Source organism: Danio rerio, chromosome 7 (genome assembly GCF_052040795.2).
Source record: "Danio rerio strain M-AB ecotype USA chromosome 7, GRCz13ab, whole genome shotgun sequence".
Taxonomy (NCBI): domain Eukaryota; kingdom Metazoa; phylum Chordata; class Actinopteri; order Cypriniformes; family Danionidae; genus Danio; species Danio rerio.
In genome coordinates, this window is record NC_141027.1 from 5,998,830 (window position 1) to 6,023,320 (window position 24,491).

At 36.3% G+C, this 24,491-nt stretch overlaps 1 protein-coding gene across 1 annotated transcript in view; it reads right to left on the reverse strand.

Annotated features, from left to right (window-relative positions):
- The window catches only part of si:cabz01036006.1, a 61,658-nt gene extending 37,582 nt beyond the window's left edge, over positions 1-24,076 (reverse strand). Inside the window, exons 1-4 of the mRNA XM_087260157.1 lie at positions 23,373-24,076; positions 20,747-21,036; positions 17,109-17,189; positions 12,795-12,854 (exon numbers count right to left, since the gene is read on the reverse strand). Of these exons, the coding sequence (XP_087116283.1) occupies positions 12,795-12,854; positions 17,109-17,189; positions 20,747-20,777 (172 nt within the window). The 5' untranslated portion in view covers positions 20,778-21,036; positions 23,373-24,076. The remainder of the gene's footprint in view (positions 1-12,794; positions 12,855-17,108; positions 17,190-20,746; positions 21,037-23,372) is intronic.
- Positions 24,077-24,491: the final 415 nt, after the last annotated feature.

The window sequence follows — 24,491 nt, forward strand, 5'->3', positions numbered from 1 at the left end:
AATAAAGCTGAATTGAATTGAACTGATATTTAAACTCCCTGAATAATCTCAGCTTGATATTCAGTTGATTTAAGTGTTTGATTAACCTGTCTCAATGTTTGAAGTCTAGTCGGTAGTCTCAATGGCTTTCATGGTTTTAGACTGAGGGGCATAAGGGGAAGACTTTCTTTTGGTCAAACGGAGAGCGACCAATTTTACAGAAAATATCACAAAATTTTTTAACAGTAATTTTTTTGTCATTTAAAATTATATGAAGAACTTAGTAAAATGACAAACAATCTCTCTAAATTCACAGTTTGACTTTCATTTTGGGTACTTTATCATTAAAGACAAATTACTGACATTTGTGTTTTTTATACAGGGAAATTACAGTATTATTTATACTGTATTTTTTCTGTTATTTTAAATTATATTCAAAAATCCGTAAAAATTACAAACAATATCTGTAAATTAACAGCTTGACTGTTATTTTTTGTACTTTATAAGTAATGACAAATTACAGCAATTTGTCTGTTTTATACAATAAAATTGCCTATTATTTACACAGTGTTTTTTCCTGTTTTTTATGAAGTACATTTAAAATTACGTAAAATTAAAGTAATAAATTGTAATTACTTGCTCTGTAAAAAAAAAAAAAAAAAATTGTAAAAAAAAATGTCAAATGACTGGCAGCTACGGCTGCCAAATAAAAATCATAAAATGATGGTAAAATTTCTTTGTTGAAATAAAGTGCAAAAAATAATAAATCTACAGATATTTTCATTCAAATGTTTACAGAAAAACACTGTTATTATACAGACTTTTCCTAGATTATTTCAATCAAATTCATTCAATAAAGTTACACACTAAGAGTTTTACAGAAAAACACTGTTATTATACAGACTTTTCCTAGATTATTAAGATCAAATCTGTTCAATAAAGTTACACACTAAGTGAGCTCACATGCACCTGTTCCGGATTCCGCTGATTGCACACACACAGTCGGAGGATCGTTATGAACTGATTACATGCACTTTGACTAACCATTTGCCTGTTATTTGACCATGACTCTGAATTTCCTGCATAATTTTACATCTGTTGTCAACTGTCACCTGTGTTGACCGCTGTTCGCCTGACCATCTCTGTGCAATAAACCTGCATTTGGATCTGCACTCCTTTATCAGCGTCCCCTTCACATTACAGTTCCATTTCATTTAAGATTTGGAACTGAATCATTCCATATAACTCAAACCTATAACTTTCTACATGTTTTACATAAATACTATTCAATAAAATGTAACAACTGTAATCTTAAAGTTGAGAATTTTAATGTTTCTGTATCTTGTTTGTTGTTTTTTTCCAAATTTTTTGATCCAAAATAAAACTGTTAAATTACGATCATGAGCATGTCTTGGCATGTTATTAAAGGTGTTTAATCGTAATGATTTAGGGAAAATTCTTTTAAATAACATGTGTTTTCTCTTGAACTTTTAGTGGTCACTTTATTGATGGTGTTTCATCGTAATAATCTAGGAAAAGTCTGTATAAAAACAGTGTTTGTAAAACTCTTAGTGTGTAACTTTATTGAACGGATTTGGTCGTAATAATCTAGGAAAAGTCTGTAAAATAACAGTGTTTTTCTGTAAACATTTGAATGAAAATATCCGTAAATTTATTATTTTTGCACTTTATTTCAACAAAGACATTTTGGCATAATTTTATGGTTTTTGTTTGGCAGCCGTAGCTGCCAGTCATTTGACCTTTTTTTACGGTTTTTTTCTTACAGTGTGGAAGATTGTGCTGGACAGGGGTGATGCTCTATCGGCCTAAAGCATCCTTAGAGGGGAACTGTTTGAAGTTACAGTAGTCTGCCTCAGTGGCCCCGTCCAGAACTAAACACTAGAATCCTGCCTTTATTGAGGACTTGTCTGTCCTTGTGGCAAGCATCAACGGACTATGCCAGGGAGGAGATGATTGGTAAAAAGTTAATGGCAATGGGCTTTCAAGAACCATTGAATACTGTAAAGTTTCTTAAAATTTCATCAATATCCATGTGGTTGGCTGCTTTAACAGCACTGGATATAAAAGGTCTGATTTTTAAGAATGCTGAATTCCTGAATGTGAAGCTGAGATGATTTTTCACTGATGTGTCTGATTTTTCATAGAATTTTACTGATGCAGGTCCTTATTCATGGCAAAGGACATTTTCAAGATGGTGTTGGCTAAAGATAAAAACTGTCTGTGAGATGGTTTGGATAACACAGCTGAATGGAATTAAGCAGTTAAGGTAAAATAATTACAATAAATTATCTTAGTCTTTAAATAGTTCCAACTGAGTTTTGAGAGATAAAAACTTTTGACATTTGGAACGTTGGTGAATGATTAAAGATTTTGTATTGTAATCATTTTAATGTTATAGTCTAAGACTATTGAAAATTTATGTGCATGAAACAGAGACAGAGACTGTTTGAGTAAAGCCATGAGTTGTGTTTTGTTATCTACTTACTTAGCAACGATGTTAAGAAAACAAAACGCACCAGCTGATTGTCTCAGAAAAGACATTGATTATGAACAGGGAAACTTTGAAACCTGATAAAAGATCATGTAAATCCAGTTGAAACTGGACAAAGAATTTTAAGAAAAAGATGATGCAGACCATGAGATGAGCTTTAAAATGGATGGGTTAACCGGCTCTGGTTGCAATGGTTAATAATGACTTCTTTTCCTGGTTCAGATTAATCTCTGGAATACTAATAAAAAATAAAAAAATAAATTATTAGCATATAGCTGTGAAATGGAAAGATTGCCATCCATATTAGGTTACAAACACATGTCTAAATTTACTGAGAATGCAAAGGTTAATTACAGTTAACTCTTTTCTATCTGAATGTTTTAGGTAAATATTTTAGACTTGATGGCATTTAAACAGTGACAAAGGCTGAATCACTAACCGAATTGTGCAGAAAGCAGGCTCACTCTGGCATGGGAAAAATACACATGAATTAAGTTGAAGTCATTTGTGTTAAAGGCAAATGCAGCAGTAAAACACTCTTTGTCTATGGGTGTATGTCCTCAAGTGCAGAGGAACATAATTGTTTGGATGTTGTGTAGAACAGAGAGATAAAGTTGAATGAAAGTGTTTGAATCTGATGGTTAAATAGCTAATGGTTGAATTCAGTAAGAAGTATTTATACTGCTGCAGCGAAAATGAACATTTTAGGAAACAGAAATGCAGCTTGAACTTTAACAGCATTTTTAAGCAGCCAAGTCAACTCAAGTCAATATTATTATTGTGAATTCTGACAAGTTGTACAGAAACTTAGACTGTCTTTGAATGAAAATTTAGTAGTCCATATGCAAGCAAGAGTCTTGATTATATGTGGTAATAGAACTATTAAATCTGTCTGTTCTTGTTCAATTGGTAATGCTTTCAAACAGGTTTCACTGTCAAATGACAGGTATGAAAGATTTTTAAATAATCAAAAGTTTGAGCAAATAGCTAACCTGTGAGCATTTCTCATTGACCAGACAGTAAGAATCAAATGAATTTTATACAAGGTGTCTGTTTCTGATTATGTTAAATGGTTTAGTCAGAGTAAAGTAAATGGTACAAATGACAAGTTGAGAAGATAATTATAAGGTTTAGTCTTTTGTCTGTTAAAAAATGCTTGAGTTTGAATTACTTCTGTTTGATCTTTGTTGAATTAGACTAAAATTGTGTTAAACCCCTAAAATGTGGGAACAAAAGAAATGGATTCACAATCCCTCTTATTGCATGTTAATGAATTGGATTAATAGTTTGTAAAAACCATTACATCTTTCTTGGTTTCTAGGTAACAGGGTATATCTATATCTAGTCTCTTTGAGGTGACTGAGGGTCTGGCTCAATGTCAGGAGTGCAATAACAGTGTTTATTCATTTAGCCCGGCTTCCAGAGAGTGGATTTTATATTAGTTTGTTAACTGTGAAGGTGAATTTGGCTCATTATGGCCAGGACAAGGGTGCTTGTACACTTCCTATCAATGATACAGAGGAATGTGTAGCATCACTACAATCACATCAGGATTTGAATAAAAAGATATTTTAAGTGGACTTGACTGACATGGAGTTTAGTGAGGTGATAATTAAACATGGTAATGGTGCTGAATTGGACTACTGTGCTGTTGGCATGTTTAATGTGTGTTAATGTAAAAATGCTTCATTATTCTAATTTGAAGTTACAGAACACGCTGATGAAGGTTTTAAAACTGGTGAAGATAAAGATGTTTTTGCAGGTCATGAAATTGAATCCTGTGTGGCTTAGGTTGAGTGGGTGACCTTTTGTGTCTGATCAGAGGATCTCTGAGCACTAGAATTAGCCTGTATGTTTGGATTTAGAGTTGGAGCAAGTTGTAGATACATCAGAGGAAGTATCGATGGAAATTATGAGTTGTTTACTTCTGGAGGGCTTTTAGGGCTTGTGTATTTGTGTTCACATTCTGGACTTTGGTCCGCTGTTGTTTTTTTGTTTACACTTCTGCTTGCAGGACCCTTAACCCCACCGATGATGAGAAGCGTGAACTCCTTTTGTGGGTGGAGAGTGGAAGAGCCCTTAGCTTGGGGACTGAAATTTTTAGGTTCCAGCTTGTCCAAGAAGGGGGGAAGAAACTCTGTGACCTTATTAAGGGAGCATGAGTCATTACTTTCACTCTCCTTAGTGACCTCACTGGTTGACCGGAAGCGGAGTTTGGACTCCATTCTGGTCAAAAGGGGGACTGAAGGATTCTGATTTCTGCTTTCCAATCCGTCTCATCATGGACCAACGTTTATCCTTTTCATCATCCTGTTTCTCAGTATTTAACTGTGAGTTGATTTTAATAAATGAATAAGTTAACACATTGCTTAATATAAGAATGTTCAGTGCATTTGCCTGTCTCTTTATATCTATTTTCAAAAGCCACCAAACTAGGTCAGAGGTCATGGAGAAATTGAGTGGAACTGAGGGCTGAGGACTGGAAGCAACTGTTTCTATTGTAATTTCGACAAGTTAATACTGTCTAAAATGTCTGAAGTGATTTTGCTATGTTTACGGTTAAATATTTTAAAGTGATGCCACTTTTTATTCAAGATAGACTTTGTGTAGTAAGGATAAAACTGCCTGAATGTATAGATTATACCGGTTTTTAACCAGTTTTGATAAAGACGGCTGAAAGTACAATCAGCCTTGGATAAGAAACAGATTATACTTTATGTGTGTGTGTTCTATTTGATTGTTGATCCAATTCACAGGTCTGGAGTCAGCTCTAATCAGTCTAAGTGATGTCTGACGTTTATGGTTAAGATAATGTTCAGAATTGTACGCACGAACCCCAAGTGGAAATTTTCCTAGTTTATCTGTGTTTTAATAGGGATGTAACGGTATCAGAATTTCACAGTACGGTAATACCTCGGTATGAATGGCACGGTACGGTATGTATTGAATCATTTACAGGAAAAACAAAACTAATGAAAAAACTCCAAAAAAGTGCCAAAAGTGTCAATGACATACAAATTAGCCATCTATCTGTAAGCTTTGAAACAGGAACTTCAATTTTTCAATTTTAATAACAAAAAATTATTAAACTATGTAAAAAAATAAAGTTTAATTTAGTAGTGTTGAAAACTCATCACATTCAACATTTAATCACTCACTCACTTAGATAGAGATGGGTTTTAAGGAAAATTATCATATAAATATAATCTGGTAAAAGCTGGTATCTCAGGGTATTATAATGTCCCCGGCAACAGAAAAAAAAACCCTCTCATTTGGGACCGAGGTTTCTGGGACAGAGAGATATGATTTAGCCAAGGTTGACAGCAGTGGGTAACGTTGTGCATTGTCTTTCCACCACTTGACAGGACAAGCCATGAGTGAGATAGAGGTCTCTTTGTGGTACAAGTCAATGTCTGCATCAATCTGAACAGTGTGCTGTGTTTCTGCAGTCCCCATGACTGTTATTAGTCGTATTCCCCAACTTGCAAGCACGTGCACACATAGGGCTCAACCTGTGCAGTGCACATGCCCTTTTTAGTTTTGGATAGAAAATGCCCTTCCAAAATGATCAAAAGTGCCCCCGCGACGCGACACACCCTCCGTCCCGCCCTTCAGTAAGCGCGCAACAACACCGCTATTCAGTACACGCGCGCGGCGACAACAACAACACCCCCAACCGCCCATACTTTTTTTTAGAAAGAAACCGAAATGCTTCCACACATCCGATTTAAAACCCGCTTTAGGTTCGATCATTTCCAGCTCTTTTTCATCCCTTAGCAGCACATTCCATTTCCGCATTACTGGATCTGTAGCGACAACAGACCGCAAAGGATGATGGTCACGCCTGGGCTGATGGGAATTGTAGTTTCCGCTACCTCCTGTTCGCTTCATTCGCCTGAGCAAATTTTCTCAGAAGACTTATAGTTTTATCAAGTTATGCGACCACGGTAATATTGAAAAAAATTGCTATTGCGGTATGACGGTATTTACAATACCGTTACATCCCTATGTTTTAACCAATCAGGTTAGAACACCTATATGTATGACGCAGTTAATGACGTTATGTGAGAGTATAATTGTTATTGATTGGTGATTGTAAGCAGAGCAGCCTAGGAACTCATTGCGAGTGTTGAAGCTGGCTTCTGTTGATGTAACTGCAAACTATCTTCAGTAAACTTGATTTATTTATTTAAATCTCTGACTCCGGCTCTTCTTCATCTACCAGACTGGTTGTTCTTTGGGTCAATCTGTAAACTATCCCTACAAACCATTTTGTTAATACAAGTAGAAAATTAACTCTTTTAATTAGCCTTTCCTGATTTTAAGTGAACTGAAAACATATTAAAAGGAAACTTCACCAAAACTGAAATTCTGTCATCATTCTCTCTCCAATTACTTGATTTAAACCGATCTAAGTTTCTTCTGTTGAACCCAAAATAAGATACAGTGCTCAGCATAACAGAGTACAGCCCATTTTGAAAAGGAATATTTTTATCTGTTTCTCAGTGAATATAGGCGATGTGTTGTATTGCATTTAAACAAAACAAATTTATTAAAAATATATTTAATAAAATATTTTAATCACCAAACATATTGAAGAAAAAAAATAATACAATTTAATTCAAGCAAAATATTTCAATAAAAAAAGCTTCAAAATTTAAATTAAATTATTATTATTATTATTATTATTATTATTTATTTTTTTGCTTCCCTTGATGGTTCCTCTTTTTAAAATTTGTATTTAATAGTTTTCTATAACATAAATTTGCCTGTACTAGTTTTTGGACTGTTATCGTAGGTTATTTTGTTTTGTGGCAGAATTCGGTCACTAGTCATGTCTAATCCTGTCTTGTTGTGCTCGGCTCAAGTTTTCTTGGGTCGAGCACTTGTTTCTGTCATTGTGTCTCCGTGTGTGCGCGCGCCTTCGTGGGTGTGCGCAGAGCGTGCGCGCTCCCGCTTAATGCAGCCGCGCGGGCTCTGCGCCCCTCCGACGCGCGCGCGCTCTTGTACTCCTGTTTGTGTTTTCGTCTGTCAGCAGCGTGGTGTTTCATTCCCAGCGTCTCAGGCCCCGTTTACACTAGAGTGTTTTAGTATTAAAACGGCGTTTTAGAATGAAAACGATCCGCATCCACACTCGCGTTTTACCCAGCGTTTCTGAACTGCTCTCCGTCCACACCAAAATGCTGAAAACGCACATAACGTGACCACACACACACTCTTTGCCAAGCGCTGCAGCCCATCTACCCAGATGAGAGCTCTGCTAGTCGGACTTCTCATCAAGCATCTCCCGCTGGATCTAATCTCACTATATTTATTAAATGTGATATTTCATTCGTCTTGTTGTCTTTATCTAACGACATGTTTCCTGATTTTAGTCCTATTACTTGTTCTCAGGTAACGTGTTTTGGCTGAGCTCAAAGATAATTTAATGATTAATTTAAGCACGGACATTCTGTATATTGACTGATCACTTGCCTTTATTTCCTATAATGTATAAACTTATTGTATGTTATACTTTTATAATGGCCATTATCGATTATTAAAACTGATATTCAGCAAAAGAGAGGGTGTGTTTCCTATTTTCACTGAAATTGAAAGGAGACAGTTGTTATCGGCTCCGTTTTGTTATAAATATCCACACAGTGAAGATGACGCTCATATATGAAGCACGACGCCTCAACATGTCTGCTGTCTGTTTGTTAATATTAAAATGAAAATAGGCAGTTCCTTATATCATGTTTAGATTTTATTGTTGAGAAAGTGAAACAACGTAGCCAAGGTGATGTGAATGAAGTTATAAAGTACACTGTTCCCTTTGAAGATTTACCCGTGTCCTCGATATAGTCTGTTTTCCATATCAAACTGAGAAGAAGAGACTGCAGCCTTGATCAAACTTGCGAAGTCTGAACTTGAACGGAGAAGATGCAGGACTGAACTGTGTGTGTTAGGCTACTTAATAATAAGGAAAAGCCCCAATCAGAGAGGCGAACGTCTGCAGCCCCGCCTCCGTTTTCAGATGTCTCCGTTTTCCATCATCCACACTGAGACGGAGCAGCAGCGTTTCAGAATGAAAACGGCCTCTCCAGCATTTTCGAAACGCTCCGTTTTCGGCGCTCAAGAACTCCGGCGTAGTGTGGACGGATGGCGTAACCAGGCCCGGATTAAGAACCCTGGGCACATTATCTTGTAAGGCCCCCTACCTGGCCGCACCCTTATAGCTGAATTTAAAAAAATAAGAATAATATAATAATTTTTAAATAAAATGAATCTATAATTTGTTGCTCACATATTTTAATAAATGATATATAGTACATATGCATTTATAGTCTACAAAGATTTAACTTATTTTTCAAAGCATTGAATAAAAATACCAATAAAACTACAAATATATATATATATATATATATATATATATATATATATATATATATATATATATATATATATATATATATATATATATATATAATTTTATTTTTTAAGGGTATTTTAATGTATTGCTTTTACAAACTTATAAAGCATTTTATTGCCATGGCATATAACGCACAATGCTTCTCCAATCCAGTTCTATGAGTCTGAGTTCTATGAATCTGAGTCTTTCATAATACAAACACTGATTTACTGTCTCTCTCCTCTCCCTGTATTTTCTCTACTCTTCTCGTGATGAAGACTTGACTATAAACCTAAAAGTATCCGAAATCACACACACTATACCTCTTCTCTCCCGTCTCTCTCCTCTTCTGGGCCTTTCTCTCTCTCTCCCTCTCCTTTTCTGTCTGTCTCTCACCCGATGAATCCAGTCCGCGCTGCGCTGCCGTTAGCCTCCTCCGCCTGGTTATTGCTAGCTACTCATCATTTAAAGTTACCATAACGTCTTCTTCTGTACCCTCATTCTCCTGATCATAGGTCTGTTTAAAGAAGGTGTGTATGGAAAATGCCTCAATAAAGATGCCTCCTCTCCTCTTTCTCTCGCGTTTGCTAAATCCACTTGTCCACTCATTTTTGATCTATGACAGATATAACGTTACACTACAGTCTGCTCAGTTTAGTGCGGGTTATTACAAAACTGACGTTTCCGCGCTTGACCAATTACAGCATTCTGTTTAGTTAAAGAAAGAAAGGCAATTTAAATATAATAATAATATTAATATGTGATCGCGATTTTTTGCTCAGAGGAAATACAGTTGTCTGAGCAATATAGTTTTTGCAGAGAGGGAGGCACCTATAAGGCTAAACATTATTAAATACCCACGAGGCACTTGTGACTTTATATCACATTTGCATTATTTTTAAAAAATGTTTCCTTCCTGTTAAAAATAAATATATTTCCAATCTGATATGTAATGGGGAGGAAAAAAGTAGCACGAGTTCAGCTGATGGTGGATTCGAACCGAGTTTATGATTAATCTCGTCAAAAAATGATGCTGTGCGCCGTACAAGGTGAGCCACTGAGGCTGTAATGAATATAAGCTCTTTACTCATCTTGTCTCTATCAATCATGCATCGATGGGCGTAAACCCTAAATAGCTTATTCCAACTAGATGCGCTATTTGCAATTAGCCTAAAAAGACACTCCGAAATGGTCTTTTTTTCTCCCCCCTCGCAGGGGCCCCTAGTGCGCACGGGCCCCTGGGCCTGTGCCCATAAGGCCCATTGGTTAATCCGTCCTGGGCGTAACCGTAGCAAAACTTATGCGTTTTCAAACTAAAACGCATTAGTGTAAACGGGGCCTCAGTCTAGTTGGTTTCGGTTTTGGTCGGCGCTGGGATGAAGCATGCACGCTGCGTGTGTGAGCGCACGGTGAGTGTTTTCATTCATCGTGTGCTCCTGTCTTGTATGTTGTTAAAGCACGTGGCTATGTGTTTATATCGTGGTCATGTGCTTTTGTCGTGTGCTTCAGTGTTGTGCTTGTCTTGTCATGAACATGCGGTTAATGAGTTCTCTCATTGGCTGCATGTTCTTGTCATGTTTCATGTGAGCGCATGGCTTGTGTTGTCTCTCTGTGTCATGCGCTCTCCCGTCTATTGTCTAGTCCCACCCTCCTTGTGAACTCATTATTAGTTTGTCGTGTTCACCTGTGTGTCAATTTACTTTTTGCTTTAAAACCCCCCCTCATGTTTTCAGTCCTTTGCCAGTTTGTCGTCGATGTTACTCTGTCTTGTTGTCTCCAGTCCTGTTTTGTCCTGCCAGCCCTGTCAAGTTTGTTTTTGCCTTTTTATTCATGCTTTCCCCTTCGGGGTAGTTTTGTTTTGCCTTTTATTTTTATTTGTATTTTATAATAAATAATACTCCATTTTTTCTGCAATTGGGTCTTCGCTCTTTTTTCCCCTCACTGACCGTGACAGTATTTGCACAAATATAATATTGTATAGCTTCCTATTAAAGGAGGGGGGGGGGGCGAGGGTGCGGTAGCGCAGTAGGTAGTGCTGTTGCCTCACAGCAAGAAGTTCGCTGGTTCAAGCCTCGGCTGGGTCAGTTGGCGTTTCTGTGTGGAGTTTGCATGTTCTCCCTGTGTTCGCTTGGGTTTCCTCCGGGTGCTCCGGTTTCCTCCACATGTTCAAACACATGCTGTATAGGTGAATTGGGTAGGCTAAATTGTCTGTAGTGTATGTGTGTGAATGAGTGTGTGTAGATGTTTCCCAGAAATGGGTTGCAGCTGGAAGGGCATCCGCTGCGTAAACATTTGTGGATAAGTTGGGGGTTCATTCGGTTGTGGCGACCCCTGGGACTAAGCCAAAAATAAAATAAATGATTGAATGATTTGTGAGTGGTGAACTTATATATGCTGAGCACTGTATTTGCATAAAAATGCCTCCTGAGCAGAGACTCCGCCCACTCAGTCACTCACTGACACTCTTGTCTACTCTGAATGCAAGAATCACATTGTGTTCTCACACCAGCTTTACTGACAAGATAGACAGGAAAATCATTTTTTGTGAATTATGCAAAATCTCATATTTATTTATTCTGAGAGGAGTAAAATTTACATATGTGGTTTCAACAACCATTTAGACCTGTCCAGTTTCTTCTGGAATATGTGCTGCAGTCCATGTCGAATGAATTTTGGAGGGCATTTACACCTGCCCATATTATGGTCATCAGAAAAAAAGAAAAAAAAAAAGAAAATGACCAGTTGTAAACAGCCTTAAAGTCTCAGCCAAGTCCTTTTCTGTTCTCATCACAAATTGGCAAGGTAACAGTGACAGAATGTCAAGCTGTAAACCACAAACCAACACTTTTCAAAACTTTTAGACCATTTCAACACTGCTTATCTTACAAGTGCAAACTCACATTAAGTTTAAAGTGGTCATACATGAGAAATCACATTCTGAATAATAAGACATCTTTCTTTCACAGCTTCATGGTTTCTCCATGTTGATCAAGTTGCATTTAAGACAAGGCTAAAACGCAAAGGATGTATTTCTCATGGGCCAATAGAGAAGATTTATATATAATTCTTAGCCACATATTTTAAGTAATGTGTTGAAACAACCAAACTCATTTTTTCAACAATGTTTCTTTTTAAATATAATGACAGATTTTAAAAACTTTACTAAGCTAAAAGGATGCAAAACAGTCTGTCCAGGTCCTTCCCAAATAGGTATAAATACAAAGAAAATTTACCAAATGTTATTCTGTGGCAGATAATTAAACCATAGTGGTAAATACAGTTGATTAATAAAACCTTTATTTTTTAAATGGATAGTTGGTGCTTAGACAGGCATTGGTCTGATAACTTTACATGAACATAGAAAAAATAAGTCCTATTTAAAATTATTTAAAACCTACAAAAAATATACTTTTTAAGGGCTAACATTTTTAGAATTAAACATCCGGAATTTAACACTGACATCTCAAAATACAACCAAATAGCAAAAATTAACTGATAAAATCAAGCACTGCCCTATGTTTTTGCTTAGTTTTTTTTTAATAATCTGTGTAATTCTAATGCAAGTAATGAGACAGAACCTCATAATCCTTTGTTTTTATTGAATATTTTTTTACATCACTTATAAATACATTATTTATTTATTTTAACTGAAATTAAATGCATCTGTATTTTTTATTTATTTAAAACAATGGCTACAAAGGCTGTACAATAAATGGCTGATAAAACCATGTTTGTCTTATGAAGAGAAACGTTATTTATATTACTGCATGACGGTGTGTTTGTTTACGTTTTACAAAAACAAAAAACAACACTGAAACCCAAACAGCAAATAATGGAGATAAACCACCAGCAAAGAGAATGAGGATCCTGACGAGATCCATGTTTAAGCTGTAAAACATTGTAACACAGTACCTGTTACAGCTGACGCTCCTGCTTCAGGGTTCTGACCTTGACTTCCATCAATACTGGGTCCTGAATCAGGGAAGGAATTAAGATCTTAAAACAGTAGAACAGAAACAAGGCCTGTTCATAATTCAAAACTATGCTAATTACAATATTTCAACTGAAGGTGTTTATATGTGTTTGTGTGTGCTTTTACTGCCATTCAACTCTGGTTCAGCATTTAACTTCATCACAGATTATAATGCCACAGGAATTATGAACTAATATTGATAGCTTCCTTATCTCAGATAGAGAAGGGCTGCGCTGATAAACAATATTATATCGAATCGCAAAAATGTATGGCTTTAACAATGATGAGTTTTAGACTTATTTACTCTAAATTGATCCCAGAGCCAATCACAGCAGATTTGTGCAACAAAGGGAATCTAGAAGTGTGTTGATATTAGAGATGCACAGAATTTTCAGCCACCAAATATTATCGTCCACTGAAAATTAATTAAGCGGAGCCTCTAATTTTTGTAGCTTCAGTCATTGTTGGGGTACTCTTTTCAATATAGAAGCATTAACAACTGATATTGAAATATATATAGTTCATAATGGAAAATAATTTATCGAGATTACATTTCTGCCAAACCGCCCTGCCCTAAAATGGAGCATTCCTCAGATACAAACAGTCCCAGACCTCTCCTTATGCCTAGTTCACACTAAAGGATTTTATGCCTGATTTGAGCCCGATTTGGAAGTTAACGAGCCCGCCGACAGATCGGGCTGTGATCGGGAAGAAATCTGCGGGTGCTCGGTGCTCGCCGATCTTTATGTGTGAACTGCTGAACAACGCATCAACGAGGCTCACTGACGCGTCGCCGACACCTCGCAGACGGAAATCCAACATTCAGCATGCTAAATATTCCAGAGCAGTCGGCCGACTCAACCCCACGTGTGGTCAGATGTAGTGACGAGCTGCAGCCAATGAGAGAGCATATGAGCATGAGCTGAATGGCTGTGTGTTCAGGAGCTCAGCAGAAACATCTGTGATTGGTCAGAATGGGCATCGGTGCACTCGCTTCATTCTGCGTTAGCACAGACATGAGAGTAGGCTATATTAACAGTAGAACTAGAATTCTGTAACTATTAGAATTACCATACTGCTCATTCTGACAGTTCTCATATAAAACGCCATACTGTTACATCATATTTACATTCAAAGCTATTATTGAGATATTAAAATTAAGCTTTGAATGTCTGGTATCATATTTAATGACACCAATACCCTAAAAATATCATCTTTTTTTGTAATACAGCTATAAATATGTAATTAAGATACTAAAACACTTAAAGGTCTTGGCTTTCATTTTCACTTTCAAACAGGAGCTATTTCACAGCACAGAATATGCTGTTTTTAAAGATATCTGAAGTAAATTCATGCTTTTGCCATCAGAAGGTTTTGTTTATGTTAGCAGGAAGTTGCCAGGCAAGAAAATGCACACGTATTTAAAGTCACAGCGAAAAGTATCAGACATGCATGCAGTCATTTTGACCAATATGGTAATTTAAGGCAGAAATGCTCAGTTCTTTACTGTTTTGTAATAAAAAAAAATAACAATGTCAGAAAGAAATACACTGATAGTTAGAAAACGGCAGGGTGTTATAAATATGTTAGTTTTATTTCAAAGAGTTATAAAATTATAAAAATTTAAAACTCTCTGTGTATCTATCCACTGGAACCTTGCAGATGAGTGATTAATGCGCTGATGAATCAGCTGATTTGACGATGTTTTTAAATGCTTTCTCCAAAGCTTGAAACACTGTCAGTGATGTAATCTGCACACAAGCAGCCAATAGTGTTCAGCTTTTTCTGACGACTCCTCCCTCAAAATTTCATTGGCTGTGGTTTGGTAGCTTGAATGAACTGATGGGGAATGAGTTGTTGTCAGATCATCTAGTGTGTGACCCCCCTCTTGTGGATCGTTCACGGAGTGTTGCGTAGTGTGAACACCACAGAGATTAAAAGACACAAAGTCAGGTCATGTAGTGTGAACAGCACAGCGATCTGCTGATGTTTAAAATCCTGTAGTGTGAACTAGAATTTAGTAAATGAACTCGACTTCATAGAACACACTACTGCTACCTAGGGGAATACATAGTGTACCACTGTTCATTTCATCCCCTTTTTCTCATGGCATTGTCTCAACTTAATTGTTTAAAAACTGGAGATCTGGATTCGTCTCTGGGGCTCAGTCACTCCAGCTGCTCTCTCTAAAAACATCTTCACACTCCCCGACTGATCGGGAGGGATGGTTTAACAGGCCGTCATATTTGGAAATATTCAAACTACTCCAATTTTACCAATAATTTCTCTTTTGAATGCCACACTCTCACTACAATTTCTCTAGCTCAATTCCACATTTTGATCATGTACCATCTGCCTGATAGACATGTACCTTGCTCAACATACTATGCTGATCCTGGAACATCATTCCTGTTCAAAAATATAATCAAAGCCTAATTCTTACCCCTCCACTGTAAATTATCTTTAAAATCAGAAAGGCCAATGTTGTTATCAATGATGTAGAAGCATACAATCCTGATTCCAAGCCTAAGCTTAACATAATCTATAAACATTTCCCTTAAATCTAATTGGTTGATTGGAATGTTGTTCTAGGATCAACATAGATGTGAAATCAGGTTTGTTGTCCTCCTGGTCAGTTGGGTGCTTTTGCATAGGACTTAACTTTTTGTTGTTAACCCACATTTGAATTAGGTGACTTCAACCTTACGCTACAGACCTCCACTCTCTCATTACATAATTCGACCTCAGGTGGCTTAGCAACCAGATGCATAAATCTGGTAATCAACTTACCTTATTACAATACAATGCGCTGCAGAAAATGTAGTTAAACCATTGCACACTTTGGATCACTTCGGCAATATGTTTTGACTTTATGCTTCCCACAACAACAGAGTCAGCCTTCCAACAGTTTATTTTAGATGAAATTTGCCCTCTGTTTCATTCACCCACTTCTCCTCCATTGTTACGTTCACCCAGACCTTATCTCTTGATGTAAACAGTACAACAGATACCTTCAGGACATTAACCTCATGCCTACTGTAGATGAGATCTGTCCTCTATTTACCAGGCCATTGCACACTTCTCCCTATAACCCCTGGCCCCTGTCCACTGCTCTGCAAGGACACCACACAGCCCACATCACAGCAGAGAAAACATGGCAAAAATTCAAAGACCCCCAGGGCTGAAGGAAGTATCAATCCTAATTCATATAATTTGCCACCCAGCTGCTTACTGCCAAAACTATATACCACTTCAGGCACTCGCAAACTCTTCAGAACATTCAACACCCTGATCTGTCCTCATCCACCACCTCCATATTAATAATTTAAAAAAAAAACACTAAATCAAGCAGGCTGTTTCACACAACGACCATCCCAAAGTCTCGAAGAAACCACAATTGCAACTGGAAATACACTTCACAAACTGTAAAAAAGCTTTGCTGTCTAAAGGCCGGGACACACACAAAGCTGAGCCTAAACAACTCGCACTAAATAACTTCAACTGTTTTCTCGTCTTGCGTTGGATCATGTCAGGACCAAAAAAAGTGACACACAGACTGGAACAAGAGCTGCGTTCTTTGCCTGTGCAAGAGAATGTGTCTTTTCACACCATGGAGGACAATTTCTGTTTTCTCAATCAACAAAAGTTGAAACTTCTGATGTGCACAGACAAGGCATAAACAAAGCAGAGTTCAGTACCATTATCACAATAATTGTCACTCACCACAGAGAGATTTACTGGTGCTCATATTTCTGCTAATCTAATAATCCATATTGTTTGCAAATATTTGATTTGGTATCAGGTTTAATAGTGTGGAGTTGGGGTGGTGGAGGGACGGTGAAGTCAAAAGAAAATTGAGGGATGACGTGTTTGACTATTTATAGGGGTTTGCTCTTGAGCTGATTGGATAATAGAATTATTGTGTGTGTCATGTATTAGCCTGGTCAAAGATTGTGCTCCTACCGAAATGTGTCTATAAAACATCACAAAATGCCTCATTATAAGTCAAATTGAATAAAGGCAACAGCTAAATGGTTAAATGTAAAGCCACTGTTGGTTTAAAACATGGTCTGCAATCTTTTAAAAGTAATCTTTCTCTAATAATTTATAACTGCATGATGGAGTGTTTGTTCATTTACTGCAGAAACAAAGACGACAGTGAAAACCCAGAAAGCAAATTATGGACATAAAGCACCAGCAAAGAGAATGAGGATTCTGATGTGATCCATATAACACATTAAACTGCACAGTACCTTTTCCATATGAAGTTCCTTTTTGTTGCTGATCTGGACCTGTGTTTTGATTTTGTTCTGAATGAGTGAAAGACATCAGAACTAAAAGAGAAGAACAAAAATCAAGCATTTTTATCCATTCAAAACTTTACAAATTGCCAAATTTCAACTCAAGGTGTTTAAAAGTGTGTTTTGACTCATCATTCACTTCATCAAAATTAGATTGCACTAATAGTCTTCTCACTGCATCTAAGGCAGTGCACCAAAAAACAAACAAACAAAAAATTATAAGATAATTATATAAACAAAAATTATTTTATTATTTTATTTATTATTTATAAAAAATAAACTTTTATTTGATCATAAGCAACATTTAATAACATCTAATATAATTTTTTTCTATAAAGCTTGCATGTTTTATAAGATTTCAAAATGTCCCCCTTCTTTATTGTCAACACCGTATGATGTTTAATAAGATTTTATAAAATCAAAGTGTGGATTTACTTCATCAATATTACAACCAACATTGGAGATGCATCATACAAATGGCAAATTCTAAATACACATCAGCAAACAGAACAAGCCCACAAACTCCGACCCACAAGAGGTCATTCTCATTTATAGGTAGTGTTCACTAACAAGATGACAACAACTGCTGGCCTGGCATACTCAATACAGCCTTTTTGGAAGTTTTTGCACGTGTGTGTAAATGCTAATTTATTTTTGAAAACTTCAGAAAACTTTTTTAAAAATTGCAAGAGAAAAACAAAACAGCAAAGACCAGGTCGTTAAATGGCATCTATATCACTCTTCTTACCACAATACTGGCCCTGTGTAATATTCAATACACCACAAATAAAAGAACTTGCTAATGATGCTGTTGTCTGTTACTGGTGTCTTTATTCCATACTGAACATTCCTCATAGCCTACATAATATCCTTCAACTCTCCTTAGCAAAAGCGATTGTCTGTAAGTAATTATTTAAATTATTTATTCATTAATTTTCTTTTCGGCTTGGTCCCATTATTAATCTGGGGTCGCCACAGCAGAATGAACCGGCAGTTTATCCAGCATAGTGCCCTTCCAGCTGCAAACCATTACTGGGAAACACCCATACACTCTTATTCACACACATACACTATGGACAATTTAGCTTACCCAATTCCCCTATAGCGCATGTGTTTTGGACTGTGAGGGAAACCAGAGCAACTCCTTACAGAAATGCTAACTGACCCAGCCAAGGCTCGAACCAGCGACTTTTTTGCTGTGAAGCGACAGTGCTAACCGCTGCACCACCGATAATAATTATTTAATATTTACTTATTACAGAAGACATTTATGGCCATTATTATTGCTAGTTTAGCTTGCATTGATGCATTCATTGTACACAAGTCTAAGAAAATTTGCCAGATCATATTAACATCCTATAGAAAAGTGCCCAGCACATGATATTAGGAGAAAATAGACCAGCTTTGACCAAAAATTATCCAGCTAACAAAAACAATGGATCCTTTAAAAAAAAAGTCTAATTTATTTGTATCAGATATAACAAAGTCATAAGCACCTGTAATGGTATGAAAATACTCTAAATGATCATTTCAAGAGGTCTAGAATTGTTAGACGGGAATGTGTAAATTGAATTATGGCTTAATGTTTAAAAGTCCATGATGTCATTGCATAAAAAATAAGCACTGCACAGCGTAAATGAACTGTCCTGTTCACAACATATGTCATGATAATATTCTCGTAAATTCCTGTAAAGCTTCACTAGCATTTGCTGAATTATACAATTAAATATACTATTAAGAATATGTAAATACAACATAAAATCATCAACATATATCATTATGACATTATTATAATCACAATACATACAAATAAACAGCTGTAAGACACTTAACACATATACTGTATACATTAACACATACAGTTGAAGTCAGAATTATCAGCCCCCTTTGAATTTTTTCTTCTTTTTAAAATATTTTCAAATTGATGTTTATCAGATTCAGGAAATTTTCACAGTATATCTGATATTTTTTCTTCTGAAGAAATTCATGTTTGTTTTAATTTTGCAAGAATAAAAGCAGTTTTACATTTTTTAAACACCATTTTAGAGACAATATTATTAGCCCCTTTATGCTATTTTTTTTATCGATACAGGACAAACCTTCTGTATACAATAACTTGCCTAATTACTCTAACCTGCCTAGTTAACCTAATTAACCTAGTTAAGCCTTTAAATGTCACTTTAAGCTGTATAGAAGAGTCCTGAAGAATATCTAGTCAAATATTATTTACTGTCATTATGGCAAAGATAAAAATAAATGAGTTATTAGAGATGAGTTATTAAAACTATTGAGATTAGAAATGTGTTGAAGAAATCTTCTCTCTGTGAAACAGAAATTGGTGAAAAAATAAACAAGCGGTCTAATTATTCAGGGGGGCTAATAATTCTGATTTTATATGTATATGCATTAGAAGTAACTGCTAACATTACAATGACTGTTAATACATTCTTCATGAGAATAAAACAAGCTACAGAGCTCTTAACCAAAATAGGCCAAAGTGTTTCACAAACACAAAGCCTCCCTTCCTGTTTGGTGAAGGCATCATCAGCCAACACTGCAGAGGCTGCAAACATTATTTGGACATTTAGGGGTTTAATTATTATTATTTTTTGACATAATTTAAATTTAGAAAATCAGGTTCAGCTGGAGTAAAGAGGACACAATCTCACTGCAATTCATATTTTTTGATTTAGAATAAATTTGTACAATTTAGCACGATTTGATCATCTCCCGATGCGAATGAGTTGGGTGCCACACCTCCTTTTTAAAATCGCACTTTTTAATTTGAACTTGTATGAATTAGCAACCAAACTGACAATACGTAATGTAGTCACGTTTCCTCATGAGATCATCAGGCTGGTAAAGCAAATACAGAAGATCTGCAAGTGTCCTCAGTGTTTCTGCTGTTCAGACGCTCAGGGGACCTTAAAAGGGCTTAAAGTAATGCTGCTAGAGTTTGGTTCATTAGCGGAGCTTTTTTTCTGAATCTGCTGAGCGCTCAAATAGAAAATGTGTGAAGATGCCTCTAAACGTGTGAACGCAAGGATAAATGACTGCATGCAGCTTAAAAAATAACACCGAGTCATAGAAATAAGTGTGAAAGGAGAACTTAGTTCTGAGAAAGGCACGAACATGACTTGCTGGCAGATATCGCTTGGTGTGGCACAGTTAAACACAAATCTAAGTGTCCAAATAGGTTTTAGAGCCACTTTATAAATGGACAACCACTTCTTGTAAATCAATTAAAAATAAAGTGATGATTAAAACTGTAATCTGTTTATCAGTGACTCAAAATCTCTGCACCTCTGATGGAGAATTAATTCAATGATTCAAGCCCATATACAACACCACACACACACCGCATGCATGCACATAAGTCCTTCATCTTTCACATTTCTAAACCTTTGCATCTGATCAACACACTACGAACAATCACTAAATCTGAACAATAGACAACATAATGAGCAGCAAAACAATAGATTACAAGAATACAAACACTCTTCTACACATAGACAATTGTTATTTTATCTTCAGCTGAAAACAATTGAATTAAAAACAGATGATAGTGTGTACAATAATCAAATACTCACAGATGATGAGAGGCAGTGCGCTGGAGCCCATCCTGTCGCACTAATAGACTGCATTAACAGTGTTTAGTGTTTTCAGACAGACACTTCCTGTGTTTAAACTGTCGTTTCACACTTAGACAAGAAGTGAGAGGAGGAGACAAAACCCTGAAAGTGGAGGAGGAAAAGGCTGAACTACTAATGCAAGACCATCTGCTATGAATTATTCTGCTGTAGATTTCACTTTCATTTCAGCCAGACTGTGAGGAGACCCTCAGTTTGTGTATTGTTTACTTTCTGCCATTGTTGTTAGGCTCATATCAGCTTATTTTGACTTAAAGGGACAGTCCATTCAAACCACAAAATAAAGAAAGTTTACTTGCTGTTTACTCACTCTCAAGTCTTTACAAACCTGCATGGGTTTAATTCTTCTGTTGAAAATAAAAAATAAATTATGTTGTAGAAAGTTAAAAACCTACTGCGATTGAAATCTACTGTATATAGAAAATACAAATACTGGAAGTCAATTCTTACAGGTTTCAAACATTTTTTGAAATATCTACTTTTGTGTTTAACAGGAGAAAGCCACCACATCACACAACAAAACATTGTGTAATTCTGGTTGTGCCTCACACAGGTGAGTGGGCTTGACAAACCAGCTGTAGAAAACACACTCTTTCATCCCTCTGACACTTGCACCAGTTTGGCATATTTGCATTCAGCTCTTTCTTACAATCACTCCATATGTGAACAAAAAAAAAAAAAAAGATGATGTTTGACGATTGCCAAATGTGTTAAATAAATGACCAAACTATCAAATAATACCTGCCATGAGTATTAACTGCATTTACCACAAAAAGGAGCTATAATCTCTTTCATAGGAGAACAATCCTTGCAAAATCCAAAATTAACATTAGCGCTCAATAGTTCAGCCTCTTCCGCTACTTTAGCAAAACTGCGACCCTTGAGTGTGTGAAGTGTTCAACATTACACATATTACACACAATTAATGTGTGTTTGTTCCATTTGGGTTTTGTTCTCAAATTCCAGCTTCAGTTCCAGTGGCGCCCCCAGAAAATTTTCTTAGGGGTGGCCAGAAGAGGCCGCACCAAATCTTGGGGTGGCACACAAAAAAAAAATGAATTCAGTGTAATGTTATATTTTTGTTTCTGGTAAATGAAATAATGTAGTTTTTATTAATTTAATTAATTCTACTTGAAATATTGCAATTTATTCTTTGAAATAATTCAGCAAGTACATGTGCAAACCAAATAAAAATCTATGTTTAGTTTAAAAACACTTTTCATATACTGTATAAATAACTTCTTTTTTTTTTACGTGCCTTTATTGTACATCATACGGTATATGCCATGTCTAAAATTAATGAAGATTAATGAGTTTATTAATATAACAATTTAAATATAACAATTTATTTATATTTAAAAAAACAACCAAGATCACTTAAGAAACTTTTTGCATGAAAATTAATTATGACAATTCTAAAGAATACAAAAAATGTATTATGGAATTATCTGTGGTCTTAGACCAGATCATGGCTGAGAAATCATGTTATGAAGTCTTACCTCCCTGACTCATTATCCCTCCTTTCGGCTTTAAAGGTATGCGTGATAGTGAAGTGAAAGTATACATCATCATCATCATATTATATAAACTTTAGTCGACTTTCAAAACTCGCTGCGTGCCGACACCGCTGCACAAAAGGCTGTTACTCCGGTTTCACGGCGCATGAGCGGTGCCTATTTTGTCGGCGTGCATGCAAACAACCAACCGGGATTCACACAGGAGTGCGTGAGGTTTGCTTTCACCAGCATTGAACTAGAGGGGGAGAGCTACACCAACAATAATTTAGTGACTGCATTTTATTTATTTATTTATTTATTTATTTATTTATAAGTTCATTTAAATCAATAATGTCAACCGCAAAATTATATTGGGGTGGCCAAAGGGGTGGCCACAGGAGTGGCCAGAGTTTACCGAGGGGTGGCCGTAGCCACCCCTGGCCACCCCTTGGGGGCGCCCCTGTTCAGTTCAAAAAGAAAGTGTGTAAAAAATGTGTGTTGGTGTGTTTGTCATTGTGGTGCTGTGACTTCACACTAGCCAGCACAGACTCTGCAGCTGAGCATCTGTAAAGTCCAGCAGACACTTTTCACATGTAGGCGTTTGTTTGAATACTTCTTACATTGATAATGGCAGGCTGCAATATCAAGCAGTAATACATCATATACAACAACTAAGCAAAACTAATCATGTCAGTCATATAAACAAAAGTCTAAAAAACAAAAAACTGAGATCGGTAGATTCCTGATGCAGCCTCAGAGGGCGCAGGGTGAGCAGCAACTCATTTGCATTTAAAGAGACAAGAGTGACTGTGAACTGAGGTGTTTCTGACAGGATAAAAAGTTGTTTATGTAAACTACCAATGAGAAATTGAACAAAAATAAGTATAGAGACTTTTCATTACACTCTAAAGAATCATGAACTTGTGTTTAATGAGCATCCAATACCACATTTAAGGTCAGATTATACTTTTGTTTTTACAGAATGCTATGCTGTATGCACACAATGTGATGCACGCAGACACATTTTTTTTCTTAAACAAGTGTAAAAGTTATGCAGTATACACATGCACTGTTAACTGTTTCTGCACTCCAGTATTTAGGTGTCAACTGTGATGAACAAAGCTTTCATAACAATAAAAAATAAGAAAATAAAACACAATAAAATGCAAAAAGATCAGCAAAACTGAAAATGGGAAACCTGTGTTAATATGTGCATTTGTGACAGGATTAAAACAGATCTGCAGCTTTATTTTCATTACGTAGATTTAAAGTTTTACTTCTTTAAAAAATGAACATGATATAATTTTAGAAGTGAGAAGTGCTGCATCATTCAGGCCTTCCTGAACAGACAGATGGATGGATAATAAGGGAAGTCTATAAAATTGTTCATGTGAACCTTTGCTGTTGTGGTTATAGTTTGGGGTTTATGAAACTAAAGATGCAGAAAACCAAACCTGTTTCCTCCTGCAAGGTTAACCAGTGATCAGAGACCAGAAGTCAAACCACATTTATCAGCTCAAACTTAAACCATTCAGGCCTCTTAAACTGACCGTGTATTTTCCCAATACAAGCATTTCAGTAGTCAGAAATCATGAGGGAAGAACATGACTTCAGATATGAGCTGGAGGAAGACAGAAGGACATGTGGAAATGTAAATGATCTGCATTGCTGTATGAATGTTCGTGCTGTCACACTCCTGGCCTCTGAAAAGGTTTTGGCTAATTTTAGACTTTCACAAGAAGAAACTCGAGAAAACAACACTGAATGAAAATACCCTTCAGCTTATTTAGAGGTGCAAAACCCAACCCTATAGCCCAATTATAACTTTAAGAAACTGCAGTGCAAACAAACAGGAAGTTGGCACACAGAGAAGTTGGAGGAGGATGGGTTATAATTTTGCATCTTTAAAGTCTTTTAGAAAAGAAACTATCAAGGAAGCAGAATGTACCGGTTCATTAGTCTAGAAGGATGAATTGAATGAAATGGCACTATGGTGTTTAACAGTGAAGTTGTAAACACCTCAAGATGCACAGATGAGGCTTATGAAAATCATGTGAGTTTATTTGACAAATGCGTTTCCGTCTCCCAATATTTGCATGAACTCTTTTAAGTCTAAATCTCAATTAAGCGAGAGTAAAAAACACGTCAGATTAAAAGATTTTATTAGTCATGGTGGCTCAGTGGTTAGC